The 18,615-nt window shown below is 37.7% G+C and overlaps 1 protein-coding gene across 2 annotated transcripts in view; it reads left to right on the top strand.

Annotated features, from left to right (window-relative positions):
- PHACTR2 (phosphatase and actin regulator 2) overlaps window positions 1–18,615 on the top strand; it is a 97,187-nt gene that overhangs the window by 34,161 nt on the left and 44,411 nt on the right. For both annotated transcript variants that reach the window (XM_067293622.1, XM_067293623.1), the window contains exons 2-4: window positions 3,028–3,195; window positions 15,074–15,154; window positions 18,257–18,415. In XM_067293622.1, the coding sequence (XP_067149723.1) occupies window positions 3,028–3,195; window positions 15,074–15,154; window positions 18,257–18,415 (408 nt within the window). The remainder of the gene's footprint in view (window positions 1–3,027; window positions 3,196–15,073; window positions 15,155–18,256; window positions 18,416–18,615) is intronic.

The raw sequence follows: 18,615 nt of genomic DNA, 5'->3' as shown, positions 1-18,615 counted from the left end.
AATAAACTCAATCTTTTATTGTCAGAAAGAGTTGATGTTGAATCCTTTTTCAAAGTTGCAGTCTTCTATTTGTAAACAGTATTACTCACCACTAAATTGGTCCCATTTCTCATGTGCTGGCTCATTTGGAAGAGACAGATTTCTTTAACTAGGATATATATCGTTATATAAGAGTGAAATATTGTCAGCACAGGGACTGGCGGAGGTCCATGTTGCTCGGTGGGGAGCCACTGGGAACCATAATCCTGTTCCATGCCCTTTGGCAGGAATAGGAGAACACTTAAATTTAGGTGAGGCTTTTGTGAAAGCAGTTGCCTGCAATAGCAGTGACTGGACTCCATGACTGAAAAAGAGTTGAAAAGATTGATGTTCCTAGTGTTTATAAAGACTGTGCTATCTATGACCAGGATGCTGGCTCTTCACATCAGTATGCCCAGTCTTTTTAAGCCAATGAAGACAAGAACGTGGGTTTTGTCCTGCTGCCTCCAAGGAGGAGATAGCCTTTTGCTCTAATGAACTCATGGGCTGTCTCTGCCAGTGAGATAGTTGTTGGCTTCTGTCCCAGGACAAAACTCTTTGGCCACAAGATTCTAATCTGTTTTCTTCAGCACTTCGCTTCTGATTCTTTGAGTTTACTAGCACAGATTTAACAGATCAACGATGTCTTTCGCATCTCTTAGCATCACAGAAATGTTGCTTGGCAAGGACCTTAGGAGTTTGTTTAGTCCACTCTCACTCGGAGCAGGACTATTGCAAACATTAGATCAGGTCAGCCCTGGTTTGTCTGGCCGGGTCTTGGAAACATCCAGAGATGTAGATTGCACAGCCTGCGCCAGTGCTGCACAGAATGAAAATGTGCTTCTTATGTCTAACCTCGGTAGCCGCAAGCTGTGGTCCTTGCCCCCTCTTATATCATCTGATACTGCCAAGAAAAAATTGGCTGTCTTATCTTTGTAACTACCCTTCAAGTAATTGTGCTTCTCCCTTCCATCCACAGTCTCCAGCAGAGACTCATGTGCTTGATACAGAATTATACTCTGTAGGCAGTGACTGTAGACCTACACATAAACTGAATACCCACTTCCAAACAGGGGACACTTACAGAGGCCCTTCTACTGCCCCTCCTTTCTTCAAAGCTGCTTCCTGGCTTTTTTGGTTATCTCTAATCCCCACCTCTCACCTGGCTTCTCAGAGTCCTTAGGGTAGCAGCTGATTTGTTTAAGTGACCCTCAGCTTAAACCTCCCTAAAGATACCCTGTTGTAGTTTCTAGGATTCACAAGTGAGGAAGCTGTGTTTTTTACACAAGGAATAATTACAGCTTGGTCTTTAAAATATCCTGGCTTTTTATATTTAAAGCCTATTTGAATGTCTGTCTGCCATCTTCTCTCCTTGTTATAGACCACAAAGTACTCAAGGAAAATATTTAAATAAAAACTTTAAATTCTGATGCATCTGAATAACAGTAATTTATCCAGGAAAAGTTTTCTTAAGCTATCAGTTCCACCTCTCTGAGAGTATAGATTTTATTACATTTTATGGCATAATTCACTCAGATTTATTGATTTAAAAGCTATCATTTGCACAGAGGTTTATCTCTGGTTTTAACTTCATAGACTTCAGTGAAATTACGCAATGCATCTTTTTTGCCAGTTGTTTATTTCAAAACATTGAGAATAAAGTTTCTTGGATGCTGATTGCATTACATCAGCTTTATCACAGAAAAGATTTTTTTTTTAGCATCTCAGATCAATCTAAAGTCTAGGACAAATATAGCACTCATCAAATGCCATTTTTCTGAGAAACAGAGTGATAAGATTGCACCATGATGTTTTGTGTCTGAAGTTGTATCTTTTAGCAGCTAGGACACAGAACCAGGATTCAGGAAGTCATTTTGCAAACATAAAATTAAGCACTTAACTGTTCTGTGCCTCATATTTTCCATCTGTAAAATGGGGACAGTGATATTTCCTTCTTTTGAAAAGTACTTTCTGATTTAAATATCTGTGATTATCATTATTACTGTTGACAGTGGTATCAACTCCATTCTGAACTGGTTATAATTAGAATATTTAGATGAATGAAAGTAATTACAGAACCCTTATGCTGCAAACATTTAAGCCTGTGATTAATTTTATGTACGTAAGTTATCTCAGTGACTTCAATGAAGCTACTCATGTGAATAAAGTTAAGCACATTTGAAGTGTTTGCAGGATCAGGACTGGAAGGCTCTAAAATAGCTTAGTTCTTAAATAGGAATAAATAATAAGAGGCTTCTCAGGGAAATATCTGGGAAAATTATTTTAACAGCTACTGCATGTTGTAGAATGAGTCCTGACTTGTTTCACAAAATTCAGTGTTACAGCCATTGATGATAAATACCGGCTTTGATATCATTCAATATATTTTTGTGGAAAATTAATCCTTCTTTCTATTTTGGCTACAGTCCAAAAGCTTATTGTTAAATACGTTTTGTTGATAAGAAGCCTGACCCAGGGCAGACTCCATGGTAAATGACTGATTATTAGGAATATCAAACTGACCTACTTCTGTGTGCCCATTCCACTGCCAGAACAGCTATCATTAGAGCTTGTTGAAAAAATGGGTTTGTTTTATTCAAAAGAAATAGTTTCTGTTTTTACATTGTAGGGATTTTGTTTTCTATATGATGTTTAGCTAGTTATTGAGCTTTTCTCAACACAGGGAAAAAGTCTCATGAACATATGCTGAAAAAAGTTTTTTAGTAGAAGTTAATAACTACAAAAACATACATGCATGCCAGATATACATTATGAGTAGACTGTTCTAGCCTCTGTATGTGGGATATTGAACTGAAACGAAATACAGATGAGGCCTGGCTTGTCACTACAGAATGCATTAAAATGTCCTTATCTGGATTCTGAAACAGAAAAAACATTGACCAGCCAGAACCTTCTGCATTCTGATAATGGAACGGTTTAGCTGTTATATGCTGTATAATTTTTCTGTCCTCCTTCCTTCAGCTACCTTTAATTTTCTTGTTTATACAGTTGATGGATTGGATAAGGCTTCAATCGCTAACTCGGATGGGCCAGCCCCAGGATCCCAAACTCCCCCCTTCAAGAGAAAGGGCAAACTCTCTACCATTGGCAAAATCTTTAAACCTTGGAAATGGCGGAAGAAGAAGACAAGTGACAAATTCAGAGAAACATCAGCAGGTATGTGCATGGCCCTTTGCTGGCAAATAGTAAAAAAATAATGTAATGGCTTTGCAGAGTAATGCTTGAAAAGGTCTTGAACCTAATTAGATGGGCAGGAATTTTTAGGCACAGTATTTGACATAACATAAAACCTTTTTGATCCTTGGCAAGGAAAAACCTTACTCATCTTCTGTCCTGAACCTATCACCAAAAATATGCTTTTTATTTATTTATGATATACATTATATATGATACTCTTTTGATGTTGACAGTACTCTTTTTTCTTTATTAGCTAAGAAACACTAGGCTGTATGTTATGCATCCTCAGAAATGTTGGAGATGATTCAGTGTTCTCCTAATAGTCAGTGACTTGAAACAAACCTTGCCTTCATGGGAACAGAAGTTTGGTGTGTTCAGAGGGGAGAAGTGGATGTGGCCATACCCGGTGGAGTCTGGTCAGAAGAACAAGGATCAGCTTTGCAATCACAGGTTTCACGCAGGCCGATGCCTCCTGTGCTCCTCTATTGACAAGGCTTGAAGAACAGTCTAAAATAAAACACTGTGTCTGAATTGCATTCTGTCTGAAAAAGAGCAAGATTGAGGGCTGGGATTCAGTTATCAAGCACAGGTGCTTCGTGCCATCTGAGATGCTCTGGGGTATCTGGCTGGTCTCTGGCTGCTTTTCCGGAAGGTGCTGCATTGTATTTGCCATCCCTGTGCAGGTGTCTCAGATACCCTCGGGCATCTCAAGTGGCTCTAGATGCTTATGTTCAGCCCAGTGCGTGTGTGTGTATATATAAATAAATAAATATATATATAGAGAGAGCATATATATATAGATATGCTATATATAATATATATAGCATATATGGTCTCTCTGTATATACCATATAGCCCACCCTGTATATTTGTATGTGTATCTGTGTGTCACAGCTCTGGCCAAGCTTTTTCTAGAAAAATCCCTAACTCCTGTTTTGGGATTCAGACATTTGATGCTGTGTTCTTCTAAACTGGAATCTAATCCAAGAAGTGTCTATGGACTCTTCAGATTCATTACCACAAGTTCTCTGAGGACTGTCTCCCATGGCTCTAGGCTGTAAAGCCAATACTGATATCCTTAAGTGCCCTCACTTGGCTCTCCTGAACTCTCAAGAGTATGCTGCTTTATATTTTAACCCTACAGCAACCCCTAACAATTACAGCAAGAAGCTCTCTAGCTTTGCAGTTTAACTTCTAAAACATGCTTTATTTACACAAAACACAAAAAGAAAACCATCTTCAAAACCCCTTCTGTGGTGCCATCATCACTCCAGATACCTACTGAAGTCTTGGACAGTCTCTCTGAGACCCCAAATCCTTCTCTTGTCCTGCTCACTCTCTCTCTTTTATTTTTTTCCTGGGTGGCCTGCAACAAACCCTCCACAATTTCTTTCATATTGCAATCAAAAGTTCCCCTCAGTCAGATATCTCCCTTATTGCTTCCATCTTCCTTCAGCTTCTCCAATACCTTTATTGTACAGATACTGTAAAGTTATTTCTTCTTAATGATTCTAGCTGACTGACTGCAGTTTCTGCAGCTGCTTTTAGACAAGTATGTGATTTGATAGGCACTGAATTCATCAAACTAATCAGAATTCATAAGCTGTATATACAGAGATTCCTCAAACTGTCATAACATATTAGCATATATTACATTGTTATGCCATTAGATAATAATGTGTATGTCATTTTGCAGTTATTTTTTACAAATTAATATTTGGTAAATTGATGTTAAATACAGTATTTTTAATGTTATACCATCTTTCTTTAGGGTGCTCTATCCGATCTTACAAGAATGACACATCAGTTCCCATAACACCAAGACAAAATATATGTTCATATTTCTTTTACAAAAGGAAAAAAATAAGCACAAAGAAATTAAGATCAATATTTCCAAAAGTGTCTGCTTAGCTGCTTGCTTATACTTAGTTTGCTGTCTTGTTTATGATGACCTAGTTCTTCAGGACTTTGGAGAGCCTTTCAGGACAATGGAGAACCCACAGTTCCCATTGGCACTGGCTTCAAATGACATTGTTCAGGATGAAGGTATCTCAAGGTGGATACCTGAAAAATTGAGATGCCTTGAAGTAGATATAATGGACAGAAAACATTAGATAATCTCAGAACTGTAATGAAAATCAAGCTTTGAAATTATTCTATAGGTATGAGTAGACAAACTTTCAGTCACAAAATACCTTTTTCAGGTGCCATAAAACTACACTAGTTGATAAGAAAGAATGTTACCCCTCTCCCTGAACCTTGCTTCATTTATACACCTAGATTATCATGGTAATGATACTGTTAGCATTATAATAGAGTATGAATAACATTTTAGATTCACTCTGGTTTTGCCATTGTGTGCTCTCAAAGCATAGCTGTATTTATTACTCCTAAGAAAGAAGAATTACTGGGAGGTAGTGTCCATCTTAACTACCTTGTAACTAATTTTCAAGTGATATTCATCTAAGGGATAATTAAATTTTTTCATTTAAATCACTTTCCAGTTCCTGATCTGTGATACTTCTGTTTTATTCTTTGCTTTTTTTAATGTCTTCCTGGTTCTGATTTAATCAAATATAAATGATACCCAGGACATAATGATACCTGTCTACGTAATGATTAGACTTGCATATAAAAGTATGATCCCACAAGCAACACAGTGTCAGAGCCTGAATGCTTGTTGTTTTGCGAGACCTTAAAGATTAATGGGAGGACACTTTAATGTCTAGATATTTCCTATCTCTACACTATGTTGACTAAATATATTCCTACTGAAACACCGTTTATTTCTGCTGATGTGAAATGTTTCATTAGTGCTTTTCAAATCCAGACCTGTAGGGCCGTGACAAAAAGTTGCTACCATTTGAAAGATTTTTTTGTCTCGTAACTTGTCTTCAAGTGGCAAATGGCATTAATATTTAAAAAGTTTAAAAATTGCATATGAAGAGTTGGGGAGCCTAGAGGTCTGTTTTGGCCCATACAGAAAAGGTCTGTGGGAGAAAAGAATGGAGTGCTGTAAAAGTTTAATAGGTTTCTATAAAGGCTACTTTAAAAACACATAATTAAGCGGAGAACAATTGCTTCATGAAAGCATGTAGTTTATTCACTTTTAATCATTCAGATTCTATGACAGATATATTTTATAATTTTGCGTTATATTGCATGTTACTGTGCAAAAAGAAACCCCAAACTGTAAAAATATATCAAATCAAAAATATATCATTATATCTTATGTTCTGTCTGTGCCTTATTCCCACAGCACTCATGAGGCTGCATCTGGATTACTCTGTCCAGTTTGGGGCTCAGCAGTATCAAAAAAAAAAAAATTGACAAATTGGAGAGAGTGTGGTGACAGGCCACTAAGATGGATGGGTGGTTGGAGCACCTGGCGTATGGAAAGGGAGTGAGGGAGCTGCATTTGTTTAGCCTGGAGAAGGCTAAGGGAGATCTAGTTGTTTTTCTCAGACATGTATAAGGGCCAAGAGGCAAAGGTCAGAATTTGCAACATGGCAAATTTTGTTTGGAAGAAAAGTATTTGAGCTGGAGCTGGTTGCTGTAGCATCTCCATCCTTGGAGGTATACAAAACTCAGCTGGGCAAAGGCCCTGAGCAACCTGACCTAACAGGGAAGCTCGCCTCACACCAAGCCAGAGGTTGAACCAGGTGAGCTAGAGAGATCCCTTCCAGCCTACGCTGCAGTGCTATGTTCTTTTTACCCTCCAGCTACCGCAGTTCTGCATATTCTGCTCATGGATAGAGGATGCAGAAAGAAGACCTTCATGGTGCAATTTGTCAGACAGGTTAAGCCAATTTAAATCCATGCTGCTGCTGAAAGAATTCAGACTACCTCCCCTCCTCTCTTCCCCAGTTCTCAGCTGTGTCTGTTTGCTTCCACTGCCTCACGGGTACTGGCACCGGTTTTGTGATGAGCAGGTCACAAACCTGGCTCAACTGAAAATTAACACAGCAAAAATGTAAAAAGAAAATGTAGTTTTTACTTTTCTTTCAAGGCTACCACTTGGATTTGTGTTCTAGCATTGTGATTACTATTGAGAAAGCAGAGTGAAGTAGAGGAGATATATGCAGCCACTTTTTTGGAAGACTTCTTAAAATTTTGACAACCTTTTTCATTTCAGCTGTGGTTTCACAGCACTGCCTTTCAGGTCTGGGAAATAAACCAAACTTGTCTTTTTTGCCTGGTTAAAGTTCAGTTTTGTGATGAACTTTTTCTTCTTCAGAATGGAGAGCACCAGTGTGCAAACAGAACTCCATTGAAGTTAGGAGGATTTGCACTACAAATTGTCAGCAGAGTAACAGAGTTGATGGTGAAAGATTGTTGCAGGAGAAGGTAACACTGTGTTAGCTAACTGGACAGAAGGCCCACTCTGAGTCCAGTCACAAGCCTTTGTATTGACTAGTTCTTTCTGGCAAAAAGCAATTAACGCGATCGATTCTGCTAAGTGCCTAATGTATCTTGTGCTAAATATCATCTTCTATATATCCTGGAAAACGTTCCATTTTTTATTTCATTGTTTTCATAATGTCCTGCTAGATAACTGTATGTTACATACCTAAGCTTTTGTAAAGCAAAGGCTGCTATGATATTTAATAATGTAAAAATCAGCTAATAAAACACAAACCTATTTTAATGCTCTAAGTTATATAAACTACAGTATTTCAGTGCCTATACAGTTTGTGAAGGGTAAATATATAAAATTAAATATGTATCTTGGTGAATAGAACTTAAAGGAAGCATGGGAACTTCTGATGTGTTTTCATTATTCAGTAGATTGATTTTTTTCCTCTAAGGAGTACATATGCTCTATTTTTAATACGGTTCTAATTTTCCATCCTGCTTCACTGTAAAATTTCATTTATTTGAGTGGAATTATAGAAATATAGTGATGTAGAGAATTAATTTTCAGATTTTCAAAGCTCTTATACTCTTTTGCACATTCAATATATTAACTTGTATTTGTAAATCCCAGGTTACAACCATTTTGCCAACCGTCATGGTATTTAGTGATTTTTTTTCCTAAAAGTGAAACTCTGGGAATCATGTAATATCTGCAAATCTCAACTTTCACCTAAAACATAGCAAGTGTGGTTCTCTGATAAGGGGAGATAAAAAGAAAGTAAATCTGGGCAACATGAATTGTAAGAGTTTTAAAAATAAATGAAAGGTTCCCAAATTTTTTTCCTGAAAGTTTCCCAATAAATTTCATGCAAGAGTTTCACCCCTTAGAACTCTCTAAGATCTAAAAAACAAATTTGAGTACTTGACCCAACAGAACTGGCACAAGTACAGCTCCCAGAGTTTTATGTTGAGAAAGAATAAGGTATCTAAGTATTGATTAATCTTCACAGAGTGAAGATTTGGAGTACAGCTTCAAGGCAAAGTCAGTTCGTAGTCTTGCTAAGATGTTATTGTTGTTTACCCTCCTATCCATGTTTAAAGCTTTTTCCTCCAAGTTGGGCTGTACTTTCCATCTTGTGATAGTGGCCTGTTTTGGGCTAGACATATCATGCATTCATGATGGTTACCTAGTAATAGTAGTACTAGTAGTGGTAGTAGAAGTGGTCCAGAACAATTCATTTACATGCTGACCTCTGGTGCCTTCCTTTAATTCGCCTTCTACCTTGACCAGAAATACAGATTACCTCCCCACACAATTCCATACAGAGAAAAAGCAGGGATAAATCATGCTGTTCTGCAGCACTACCTGTGAGGGGCTGTGACCCCAGAAATCCCCAAAACAGACAGGGTGCCAGTCCCAGTGGCGTCATGAATAACCTTTACAGTGCAGATCAGGTTAACTTTTAATGAAAGCCTATCTCACATCCTTGAAGACTATTTCATTGTCAAGAAACCCCAGATCTATAGAAAGATATTCATTTGCTTTTAAACTCTCTATGTATGTAAGGTAGGGAATCACTTACATCTGTGTATGTTTTCAGTGAGGCTGGAATTTGAAATGAAAACCAATTTGGATTATATTTACCCTGTCTCAGATGGTTGTTTTAGGAAAAAAAAGTAAAAACAGCTATCCCTGTATTTCTTGGGGATATAGACCCAGGACTAACAGAGGTTGAAAAGACGCATTTACTTGGCAAGCTGCCCCTTGTTGCTTGCTAATTAACACAGCAGAAGAGACTTTTCTAACTTGAGAAAGAAATGGAAAAATATCCATACAAAATAGAAAACCTACTGGAAATCCTCTTCCTCAAACTACTGACTCAGAGATGTATTTACATTACAGAATGGGATGTGTATGTGTGTATATCTTATATTCAGGAAGTAAATCCTGGCCTGAGAGCATTTGACACAATATGATGATCATTGTGTTTATTGCTTATTCTCTTAAAAGGGCTACAACTTGATAGATACGTATGCAGACAAAGAAAGCGTTTCTTCTCAGTAAGACAGAATGTAGGATATTAGAAAGAACTTGTATTGATTTAAATGGCTTTTGCATAAGCTTTTTGAAATAGGTTCTTGTTACAGATTTGACAGGACTTTATCATGCTGTGCTTTGATAAAACTTCATGTGACTGTATTATGCTAGCAGCTGAAAGATATTCTTTAACAGCAAATACCACTAACATCAAAAAAAGATGGGGGACTAGATATGGAAGTATTTGTGCCGATGTGGGAATGATGGTTGGAATTTTTTCCTTTAGCAACATATTTTCCATGCTGTATCTCATAAAATCTGTTCTCTGTGCACTGGTTATATGCTTTGTGCCTAAAGGGCTTTCAAAGTAAAAACAAACAGAAAATGGCATAATCTCAAGGGTTTTTTTTCCTCTCTCACTGTGTTACTGTGAAGGAAAAGAAGGCAGCAGTTTATAACTTGGCATGAAGTAGATGCCACTTCAAAGCCCCACAGTTGAGAGTATGTACAGAGAGGGGACAGAAGGCATTTATAGCTCTTACTAGGTCAGAGAAAAACTAAAGTTCAGAATTCTCTTGAGCTTCTCTTGGAAAACCAAAACTAAAAATTGGAGAATATCCAGAATCTCAAATTACTCTTTAAATAAGAGAATGGGTTTTAAAGACATCTTGAGATTTGTAATTGCTGAATGTCACTAAGTATTCTCTTTTGAGAGGGTGAGTAAGGAGGGTGCGAAACTGCTTTTTGAGGGAAACTGTTGTTGTTTATTTATATTGGGCTAAAAATACAATAGTTTATGGGATCCTTGGGACAAGTAAGATTTACTTAAGTAAATGAGGGCTACAGGTCAAGACTACACACAGCAGGATAAATTCACATACTTTATGACAGGTACCTTTGAAGTCAGTGGAAATTTTGTTATTGACTGCAGTAGAGGAAGGATTTTGACTGAGGATTTTTTGAGTCTACTGGAGCAGGATGTTTGAGAGCTGAGCCTGCCTCACCTCAGCTTTCCTCAGCAAGCAAGGATTTTACACTCTCAGTCAGGACTGACTTGTTTGTATAACCAGTATCAATATGCACATATGTATACATAGAGAAATTCTTATTTCCATATCATCATAGTTTAATATTATAAACAGTATGTTGCCATTAATGTTGAAACATTATATACATGCACACATTTGTATACATACACATTGTATATGAGATATGTATATATATACACATATACATATATACACCTGTGGCAGAAAAGTTTTGTAGTAATAGGATCATCTGATCACTCAGCTTAAGGATGTGCACATGACAGTGGTACAGCTAACAGTATATATCATATATTTGTTCCAGGGTAGTACTTGTCTTCTGCTCCTGAATGAGGAACAGGTAGTAACTTACAAGATCAGAGATTGCAAGAACAAAGGTCAGTAGGAATGGAGATACAGAGGAGTGCTGGGAGAATCAAATGAATGGTGTATTGTGACAAGTTCTACTAGAAGAGGGAAGAGAAGAGAGGTAGGTCTGGAAATGGAAGATAAGAAATTTGAACTCTTTCATGTGAAAAGGAAAGACCCAGCAGGAGCCATCACAGAGGTGATGAGAGGAAGGAGCAAGTGGAACAGTGTGGTTGGACTACCAGCCCAGAAATACAGTGACTGAAATTAGATTTTTAATGGTCTGATCATTGAGCAAGAAGTAGTCATTATAATCAAGATGAGAAATGATCAGGAATGTATGTTCTAACTGCTTCAGCTTTGGGCTGCTTTACTATAATGAAAAATTTCTTATAATTACTCCTTCAGGCAGCTGAGTGCTTTGAGCTGCTCTCCTGTGTGCTCAGTGCTTTCCCAAGTACAAAAACCTCAGCATCTAGAGAGCATCCAAGAAGAGGAGGGAGCAACCTGTGCTGTGTGGTAAAGAAATGGAGAGTACACAGGGACATAGAGAAATTCCAAGCAGAAGAGAGAGGAATGCAGGAGACTGAAGGAACAGAAATAAATGGGTTGATAGAGAGGACGGAAGATAGAAGGGTCAAAAAAGCACAGGAGGTGAATATGGGTAGAAGAAAGTGATGGAAGCAGCCAAGGCTGAAGTGATGGATAGAAGTGCATGCCAGAAGTTAGTGAGCATGGGCAAACAGCCTTGTAAGCACCAAACCACAGTCCCTTGCCTGTACTGAGCCCAGGAGACTGAACTATTTCCAAGGTGACAAATAGTGATACCAGTCCCAGGTGGTGATTCAGATAAATGATCACTGTTCTTACAGTTATCTGTGCCATTAGCTCAGCAACAGGTGGCCTATACTCATGAGTTCAGTCCTGCTGATGAGACATTTTGAACCATAAATAAGCAATTCAGCTAGAATTCCTATGGTTTTCAGGGGTTTTTTTGAATTATCATAACTTAATGTGGGAAGTTGCACCTGAAAAAGTACTTCAAACTTAATGTCTGTCAATATGTTTGATAAATTGACCTGTATCTCTCTATACCATAAACTGCCCATCTATACAGTGATGATAACACCTTTGCATCTCACATGGATGTCAAGGAGAACATGCTGTCTTTGGAGCACTCGGATCTCTGGGGTGACAATGCTGCCAGTTGGGAAAATTAATTATTTTCTGTTCAGGTTAAGGTTTCGGTTGTGGGCTGCAAATGAGATCTGGGCCACAGATTGAAAGGTAAGGTTAAAAATTTAGTTAAAGAAACTGTTCATTAAACATAGTGTCTGTATCCTAAATGAGGCAGAGGTACCAAAGGAAAAATACACAAGAACAAGCAAATAAAAGCTGTGCCATCTGCACAGTCAGAGAGACTGAATGAAGATTGCACAGTCAACCTTCATTCAAGCATTTCCTAACTTCTGAAAGCTTGTCTTTGTAACATGAACATTGTTTTGAAAGAGTTTGTTGACCATAACAGTAGTCTAATGTGAATAGCTCAGCTGAATAGTTTGGGGCCCTTAAAACTCTGCACAATTGGGCTGTGATAATCAAAGTACTAGGCTGTATAATGAAATGTATTATATAGTCCAATGTCTGTAATACACAATAAATTATAATGATGAGTCCACCTTGGCTAAATAGCATCCAGTACAGGTCCATAAGTAGACGGTCTGCTCTCTCATTCCTCTTATACAAGGGTACATACTTTTGGTCACTTTCATTTAAATTAAAATACAATCATTTTGTTTGTAAGAATTATGATATTCATAGTGAGCACTAACATAATTTCTGATGTTCTTTCCATGAATCAAATAACATATTTTTTAATTATCTGTACAAGCTGAACTAGCTTAATCAGTTTAAATAAAAACAACACTCATGGGTAGCATTTTAGATTATTAAGGATTGGGGCTTAAGCCTCTTATCTGTTCATAAATTTTCTAATCTGTAAAATGTGGATAGTTATGTGAAAGGGATGTTATGAAGCCTATGTAATGTTAATAAAATGCTTTGAGGTCTTCCAGGGAAAGTGTAAGGAGTTAATATCTTTTAATACCAAAGGACATTTTTCATGCCTCTTCATTTTTTAATTCAATACAGTTGTTAATTCAGTGTTGTAGAACTGGAAGAAAAAAAAAGCATCCTGAGAAACAGAGAGTAAAACTGATAGGGGGTCTGATTAGATGTTACTGAACTTGATGGAAAGAACATCACTGTTTTCAAGAAGTACTGGATTAAGTCCCATTAAGAAATGTATGAGAGGTCATCTCATTTCACTCCCTCAAGAAGGCAGATGCAAAAAGGAAGCAGAGAGCAAAAACAGTAAGAAGTAAACTATACTCCTAAAACTGAAATAATAATAAGAATATCTGTATTGTCAGCAACAAACAGGTATAAAGTGTATATATAGTGTTCACCTTTGGGGTCTAGGTGAAAAGAGATTTCACTCTGCTCATAAATAAACCCGCTTCCTAGAATGATTAAGACCCCAACCCTCCAACAGTACCTGTCCACACAGCCCTCTGACTTCATAGCCCCCTGTTCTCTTGAACATAAGTGTGGGAGTAAGTGTTCACCATGAAACTCTTTGCAAGAATAGGGCACACTACTTTGTCTTGTTTGCCATGCCGATAACTTGTGTGACACTCAGTTTCGAGGTATATACCTTAAAAATTAACGTATAAAAATTCCAAGAGCTAATGTGTGATTTAGGATTGGGACTCAAAGCAGTCTAAGCTTATCTAAATACTGTGAGCAGTAATTCCTTCAGCCATCTGAATTCAGCCAGCCTACGTTTGTGAGTCAGCAGCCAGAGTTACTTGCTGCTGGCACAGGTGTTTGTCAATTGTTACACATTAAGGATAAATTTCTCAGAAGTGTCAAAACTGCCTTGATCTGTCTTCACAGTAGCAGTCAGTTCACCATATGACTGTTGGCTCAAACTAGCATAGCTCAAGTGAGACTGACAACACTTCTTACAGTATTCAGTCAGAGTGTTTGAATTAGTTGATGAGATAACTAACATTATCCCATAGCATTAATAGTGCAAAGTCCAACACTGCTGAAGCTTTGCCCTATGCTCTCAGCTTGAGCTCCAAACATTGCTTGGATTTGAGTGTTTGCAGTTAAACAGAATCAAGATGGGAGATTAACTTTGACTAACAATGCAGTGAAGACACGATTTACATCAGTGATGTTCATATTTTTGGACCATGTACCATGAATCCCTAAACCATGACAGTGGCTTGGGCTTCTGGGGGTGGGGTGAAGTGGGTACTTGCTCTATTTTGCCATCTGTAAATGTTTTTCCCTATAAAACTGTTTAACATTTTTCTCATGGGAAATAAACATATTAATTAAAATGTTTCATGCCACAGTCTTTTTTGTGTGTTGTATGCTGTTTTTTTTTTTTTTTTAACCTAAAAACAGGATGCTGAATTATTTTCCATGATAGCCAACCAGCCTGGATGAGGATGTCATTCCCTTTTATAACAGAACTTACTAACTTCTGTTCAAGGTTATTTTTTCCTTTAAAGTAGTTAGCATGTCACAAAGGCTACTCTGTGAACAGCTTTATGACTTGACTGAGTGTATTGCTTGCTCTGAGCAGGATTTGTCTCTCCAGACTCAAAACATCTACAGAGTAGATGGAGATATCTCCAGGTGAGCTAGTCACTCCAGTCAATGGGAAGGAAGAGATGTTTTTAGGTATTAAATGTTTATGCTAGGACGAGTTAAATTATGCTCTTGGAAGTGCCTTTTTCTGTTGACTGTAAAGGGAACCTAATGGAGCCTAGCTTAGCTGAAGGCATCTGATCAGATGAATACCACCTTCTGTGCCTGAAATCATAGGAGAATATTTCCAGAGTGTAAGATAAAAGCCCAGACCACCTCTCCTGCAAAATCAGAGGAAACAAGATTTCTCAAGATTTCTTTTTAAAAAAATCTTTTTTCTACATTTTTCACAAGCATCATCACTACCAGAATAAATCGATTCTTAACTGTGCTTTTTCTTTAGTGTTGGAAAGGAAGATTTCGACCAGACAAAGCAGAGAGGAGCTGATAAGAAGGGGAGTTCTGAAGGAAATGCCTGAGCAAGGTGACAACAAATTACCTAGAATTTAGCTCTTGAGCACTAAACATGGATGATAAAGACTCTATTGTATTGTTTCCGTGTAGCATAAATAGGTATAAGGATACAAACTTGAGGTGTGAGAGGTAATTTGAGCCAGTTGACAAAGAACTAAAGGTGGAGACAATATTTGTGTTCTGTTCCTGCTTCTGACATATATACAGTATGTGACTTTTGGTCACATTGCTAAACATTTTGATGCTCCCTGGAGAGTGCAAGTCCTTTGGTTGTTGTTTGTTGTTTGTCAGAAACTTTTGGAATTAGTCTTTAACCTACTTTTTGAGTCAAGCTCTGTTTTCTAAAGCAAATGAAGGATAATAGGGAAAATTTTGGCTGAAAAATGAAAGGGCTTCAGGCGCTGCCATCACCCTTTATGTTTCATTGCTGTAAACCAAAGGAAGTAAATCAATAGCTGCCATTTCAGATATCAAAAAGTACCAGTGTTGGGATTGATCATACAGATCCAACCACTGTCACACAGACCACATTCACAAATAGCACAAACATAAAAGCCTATGGGGAAGACACCACTTATCTCAAAACACTGTAAGGTTTAGTAACTGGCAACCAGAATTATCTGTATTTGAAAAAGCCTGAGAAACTGTATTTAACACCTATATGGTACATCTGATTATATTTCTGAAATACGGCTCTTTGGTTTTTATTCCTTCTGGCCCTGTGGTATTGTTTCTAATGTTCTTGATCTTGTATAAATCTAGATCCAATAAAAATCAAGTAATTCAAATAATTTTCTATAGCCTAAAATTAAGCCATTCATCATTTTATCAGGAAGTCTAATAAGATTTTGTCAGTAAAGAGAACTGAGTGAGAACTTAATGGTTTCCAAAAATAGATTTCTCACAGAAATTGTGTTACTCTGCCTTACCTGAAGAACTGTGAAAGTGAACTCATGGATAGCTCAATATTTACATTCCTGACAGCCTCATATACACTGATATTTAGAAATAAAGGGCTTTTTTGTTGACATGTGACATCACTGGTCTTTACAGTGTTTCTCTTATTACAAAACTATGACATTCAGCATAGCTGGCTTCTGAACTTGTCTCTGCCACTGTCTTTGTCTTAAAACAAGAAATGTAAGCTCTCCATACCTCAATTTGTCCATCTGTGAATTTATTACATCTTTTTGCTACATGCTTCACTGCAGAGCTCTGTGACTTTGTTGATTGATGGTTGTAAATTGCATTTAGACTCTTGAGACAGCTAATGCAATGTGTTAACATTTCAGGTTGGTTAAAGGCAGTCTGAAGATAAATACTATCATTTGTGTTAAAAATATGTACGCTCTGGTCATTAGTCTCTTTGACCCTCCACTTTGAATCCATTACAGAGATGTATGTAATCTCGGTGGCTCAGAGCAAAGGGAGAAAAGGATGTGAAGAGGAATAGTTTTCTCCCACTCCTCCCCTCTTAAGATGGCCATCAATCCAGTCTCTGTTGCCTACATTACATTACATGTGCTTCATGTGTGATGAATACTATAAGTTTTAAGGAGCAGTTTGAATGAATATGGGGTTGATTTGAAGGTGCTAAAATAGAAGGGTAAGTGATATAGAAAAAGAAGGTAGTTAGAAGAAATGACCATGGAGAGGAAAGCTCGATGACAAAATTGCATGAAGCCTTGAAATGTGAGAGGTAAGAAATGTGAAGAAGTGACAGTATTTTACATGGAATGAAGAAGAGGTGGGAAAGTGGCAAGTACAGAGGGAAGATGTTTGCCAAACTGACATGAACAGGAGATGAGAAAGTTACATGTGAGGCATAAAGGAAAGAATGGATTTGTGAATGTCTGAAAGAAAAAAGTTGATGAATGCTGCAGTAAGGTAAGAACAAAGCCTGTGCATCAGCTATAGTTGGTGAGGAAGGGTTAAGAAGGTAGAACTTAGTTTTTGCACATCAAGTTGAAATTAGCGTTTGAATGAGACTGATCAGATTAACCCACAGAGTAGCTCAAGGTGGTAAGAGAGGCTACATAATTGTATGGATATGGGTAAACTGCCAAACATCCAGGTCTGATAGCACGCAGCAAGGGAGAAGACAAGAAGAAGAGAGGAATTATCACAGTTAAAGAAGCAACAAGAGGAGGAAGCAGAAGAGACTGCAGATAAAGTTGTATTATTTTTGGATGGAAGGTGAAAGAATCTAGTAGGAGGAAAGCAGTCATCTATGTGAGCTGCAGGTGGAGTGTGAGCAAGATAAGGCAACAAGTTTTAGAAATGACCTGAGAAGAAAATGATCAGTGATCTTAAAATGTGTGGAACGGAGAACAGAAACAAGTAAATTAGAGAAGAGAGGAAGCTGTGAGCCAGCAAGAGTATGTAGCATTTTTCAGGAGTATAGAGACAAACAGGAAGGAGAAAGGAGTTTTCTTCAGGAGAAAAAAAATATAGCTGAGGTCATCTGAGGTCATCTGGGTAAGTGAATAAAATATCATCAGTTCTGGGAAAGAATTTGGAATGCAAAATTCTAATAATGATGTCATGTGTGAAACCGGAGGACCTTACCTTGTTTCTCACAATTGGATAATGACTCTGTGATCCATTTTATTCATTAACTGGGCACATATATTCTGAGAAATCCTGCCTGAATTCCTAGCTTATTTACCTACTGGGATACATCACAGTAGTCCTGCTATGCAGTTCTGCCCCTAACTGTCCAGAGATGGGGCCTATTGGACCACACTGCAGCTCCATTTTGGTCTATGCACGTTTCTTTGCTCTGCAAACCAAGATGGGGGGAGGAAGAGAATGGAATGCTAATGTGCACAGAGTTCATATCCCTAGATGGATTCACAAAGCTGGACTTGAAAACTCATGTGCACTTCCAGGCCCACTACTGCAGAGGTATCCACCCAAAGAACCTGGAAGCATATAGAGTTCCTTTACAGAATTACTTTTCAGAGCAGATCTACAGCCTAATATTTTACATTTCAGTAAGTCCTTCTGCTTTGTTTCCATGGAAATTTAAAAGCAGGTAGATGTTGTGTGTTGTCAGTAGGTGCTACAGAAACAGTTAAATTAGACAATGGCTTTTTGATTTTCATTTCAGATGGTGATGTAACAGTAAATTTTGAAACTTCAAATGGACACACCATAGCTATTAGTGAAGAAACCATCCCGGAAGAAAACATTGTAAAAGCCAGTGGAGATAACAGTACTTTATCAGAGAAAGAATCTGCATTGGAAGGAAAAAAAGAAGATCAAAAAGGTAAACAAACACATTCTTCACAACTTGTTTTCCACCTACTTAAAATATTAACACATTCTTCCGTTCGCACCGATACATGCTGTGAATTCTGTTCTGCAACAAGGCTGCCAGCAGAACCTGCCGAGAAGATAGACTTGTGAAACATCAGTATTTCATCACTGGTAGGCATGCATTTTACTGTGACTATAGAAAGGTCATAA

The sequence above is a fragment of the Apteryx mantelli genome, chromosome 3 (assembly GCF_036417845.1).
Source record: "Apteryx mantelli isolate bAptMan1 chromosome 3, bAptMan1.hap1, whole genome shotgun sequence".
Classification (NCBI taxonomy): Eukaryota; Metazoa; Chordata; class Aves; order Apterygiformes; family Apterygidae; genus Apteryx; species Apteryx mantelli.
This window is presented reverse-complemented; position numbering and strand designations above follow the sequence as displayed.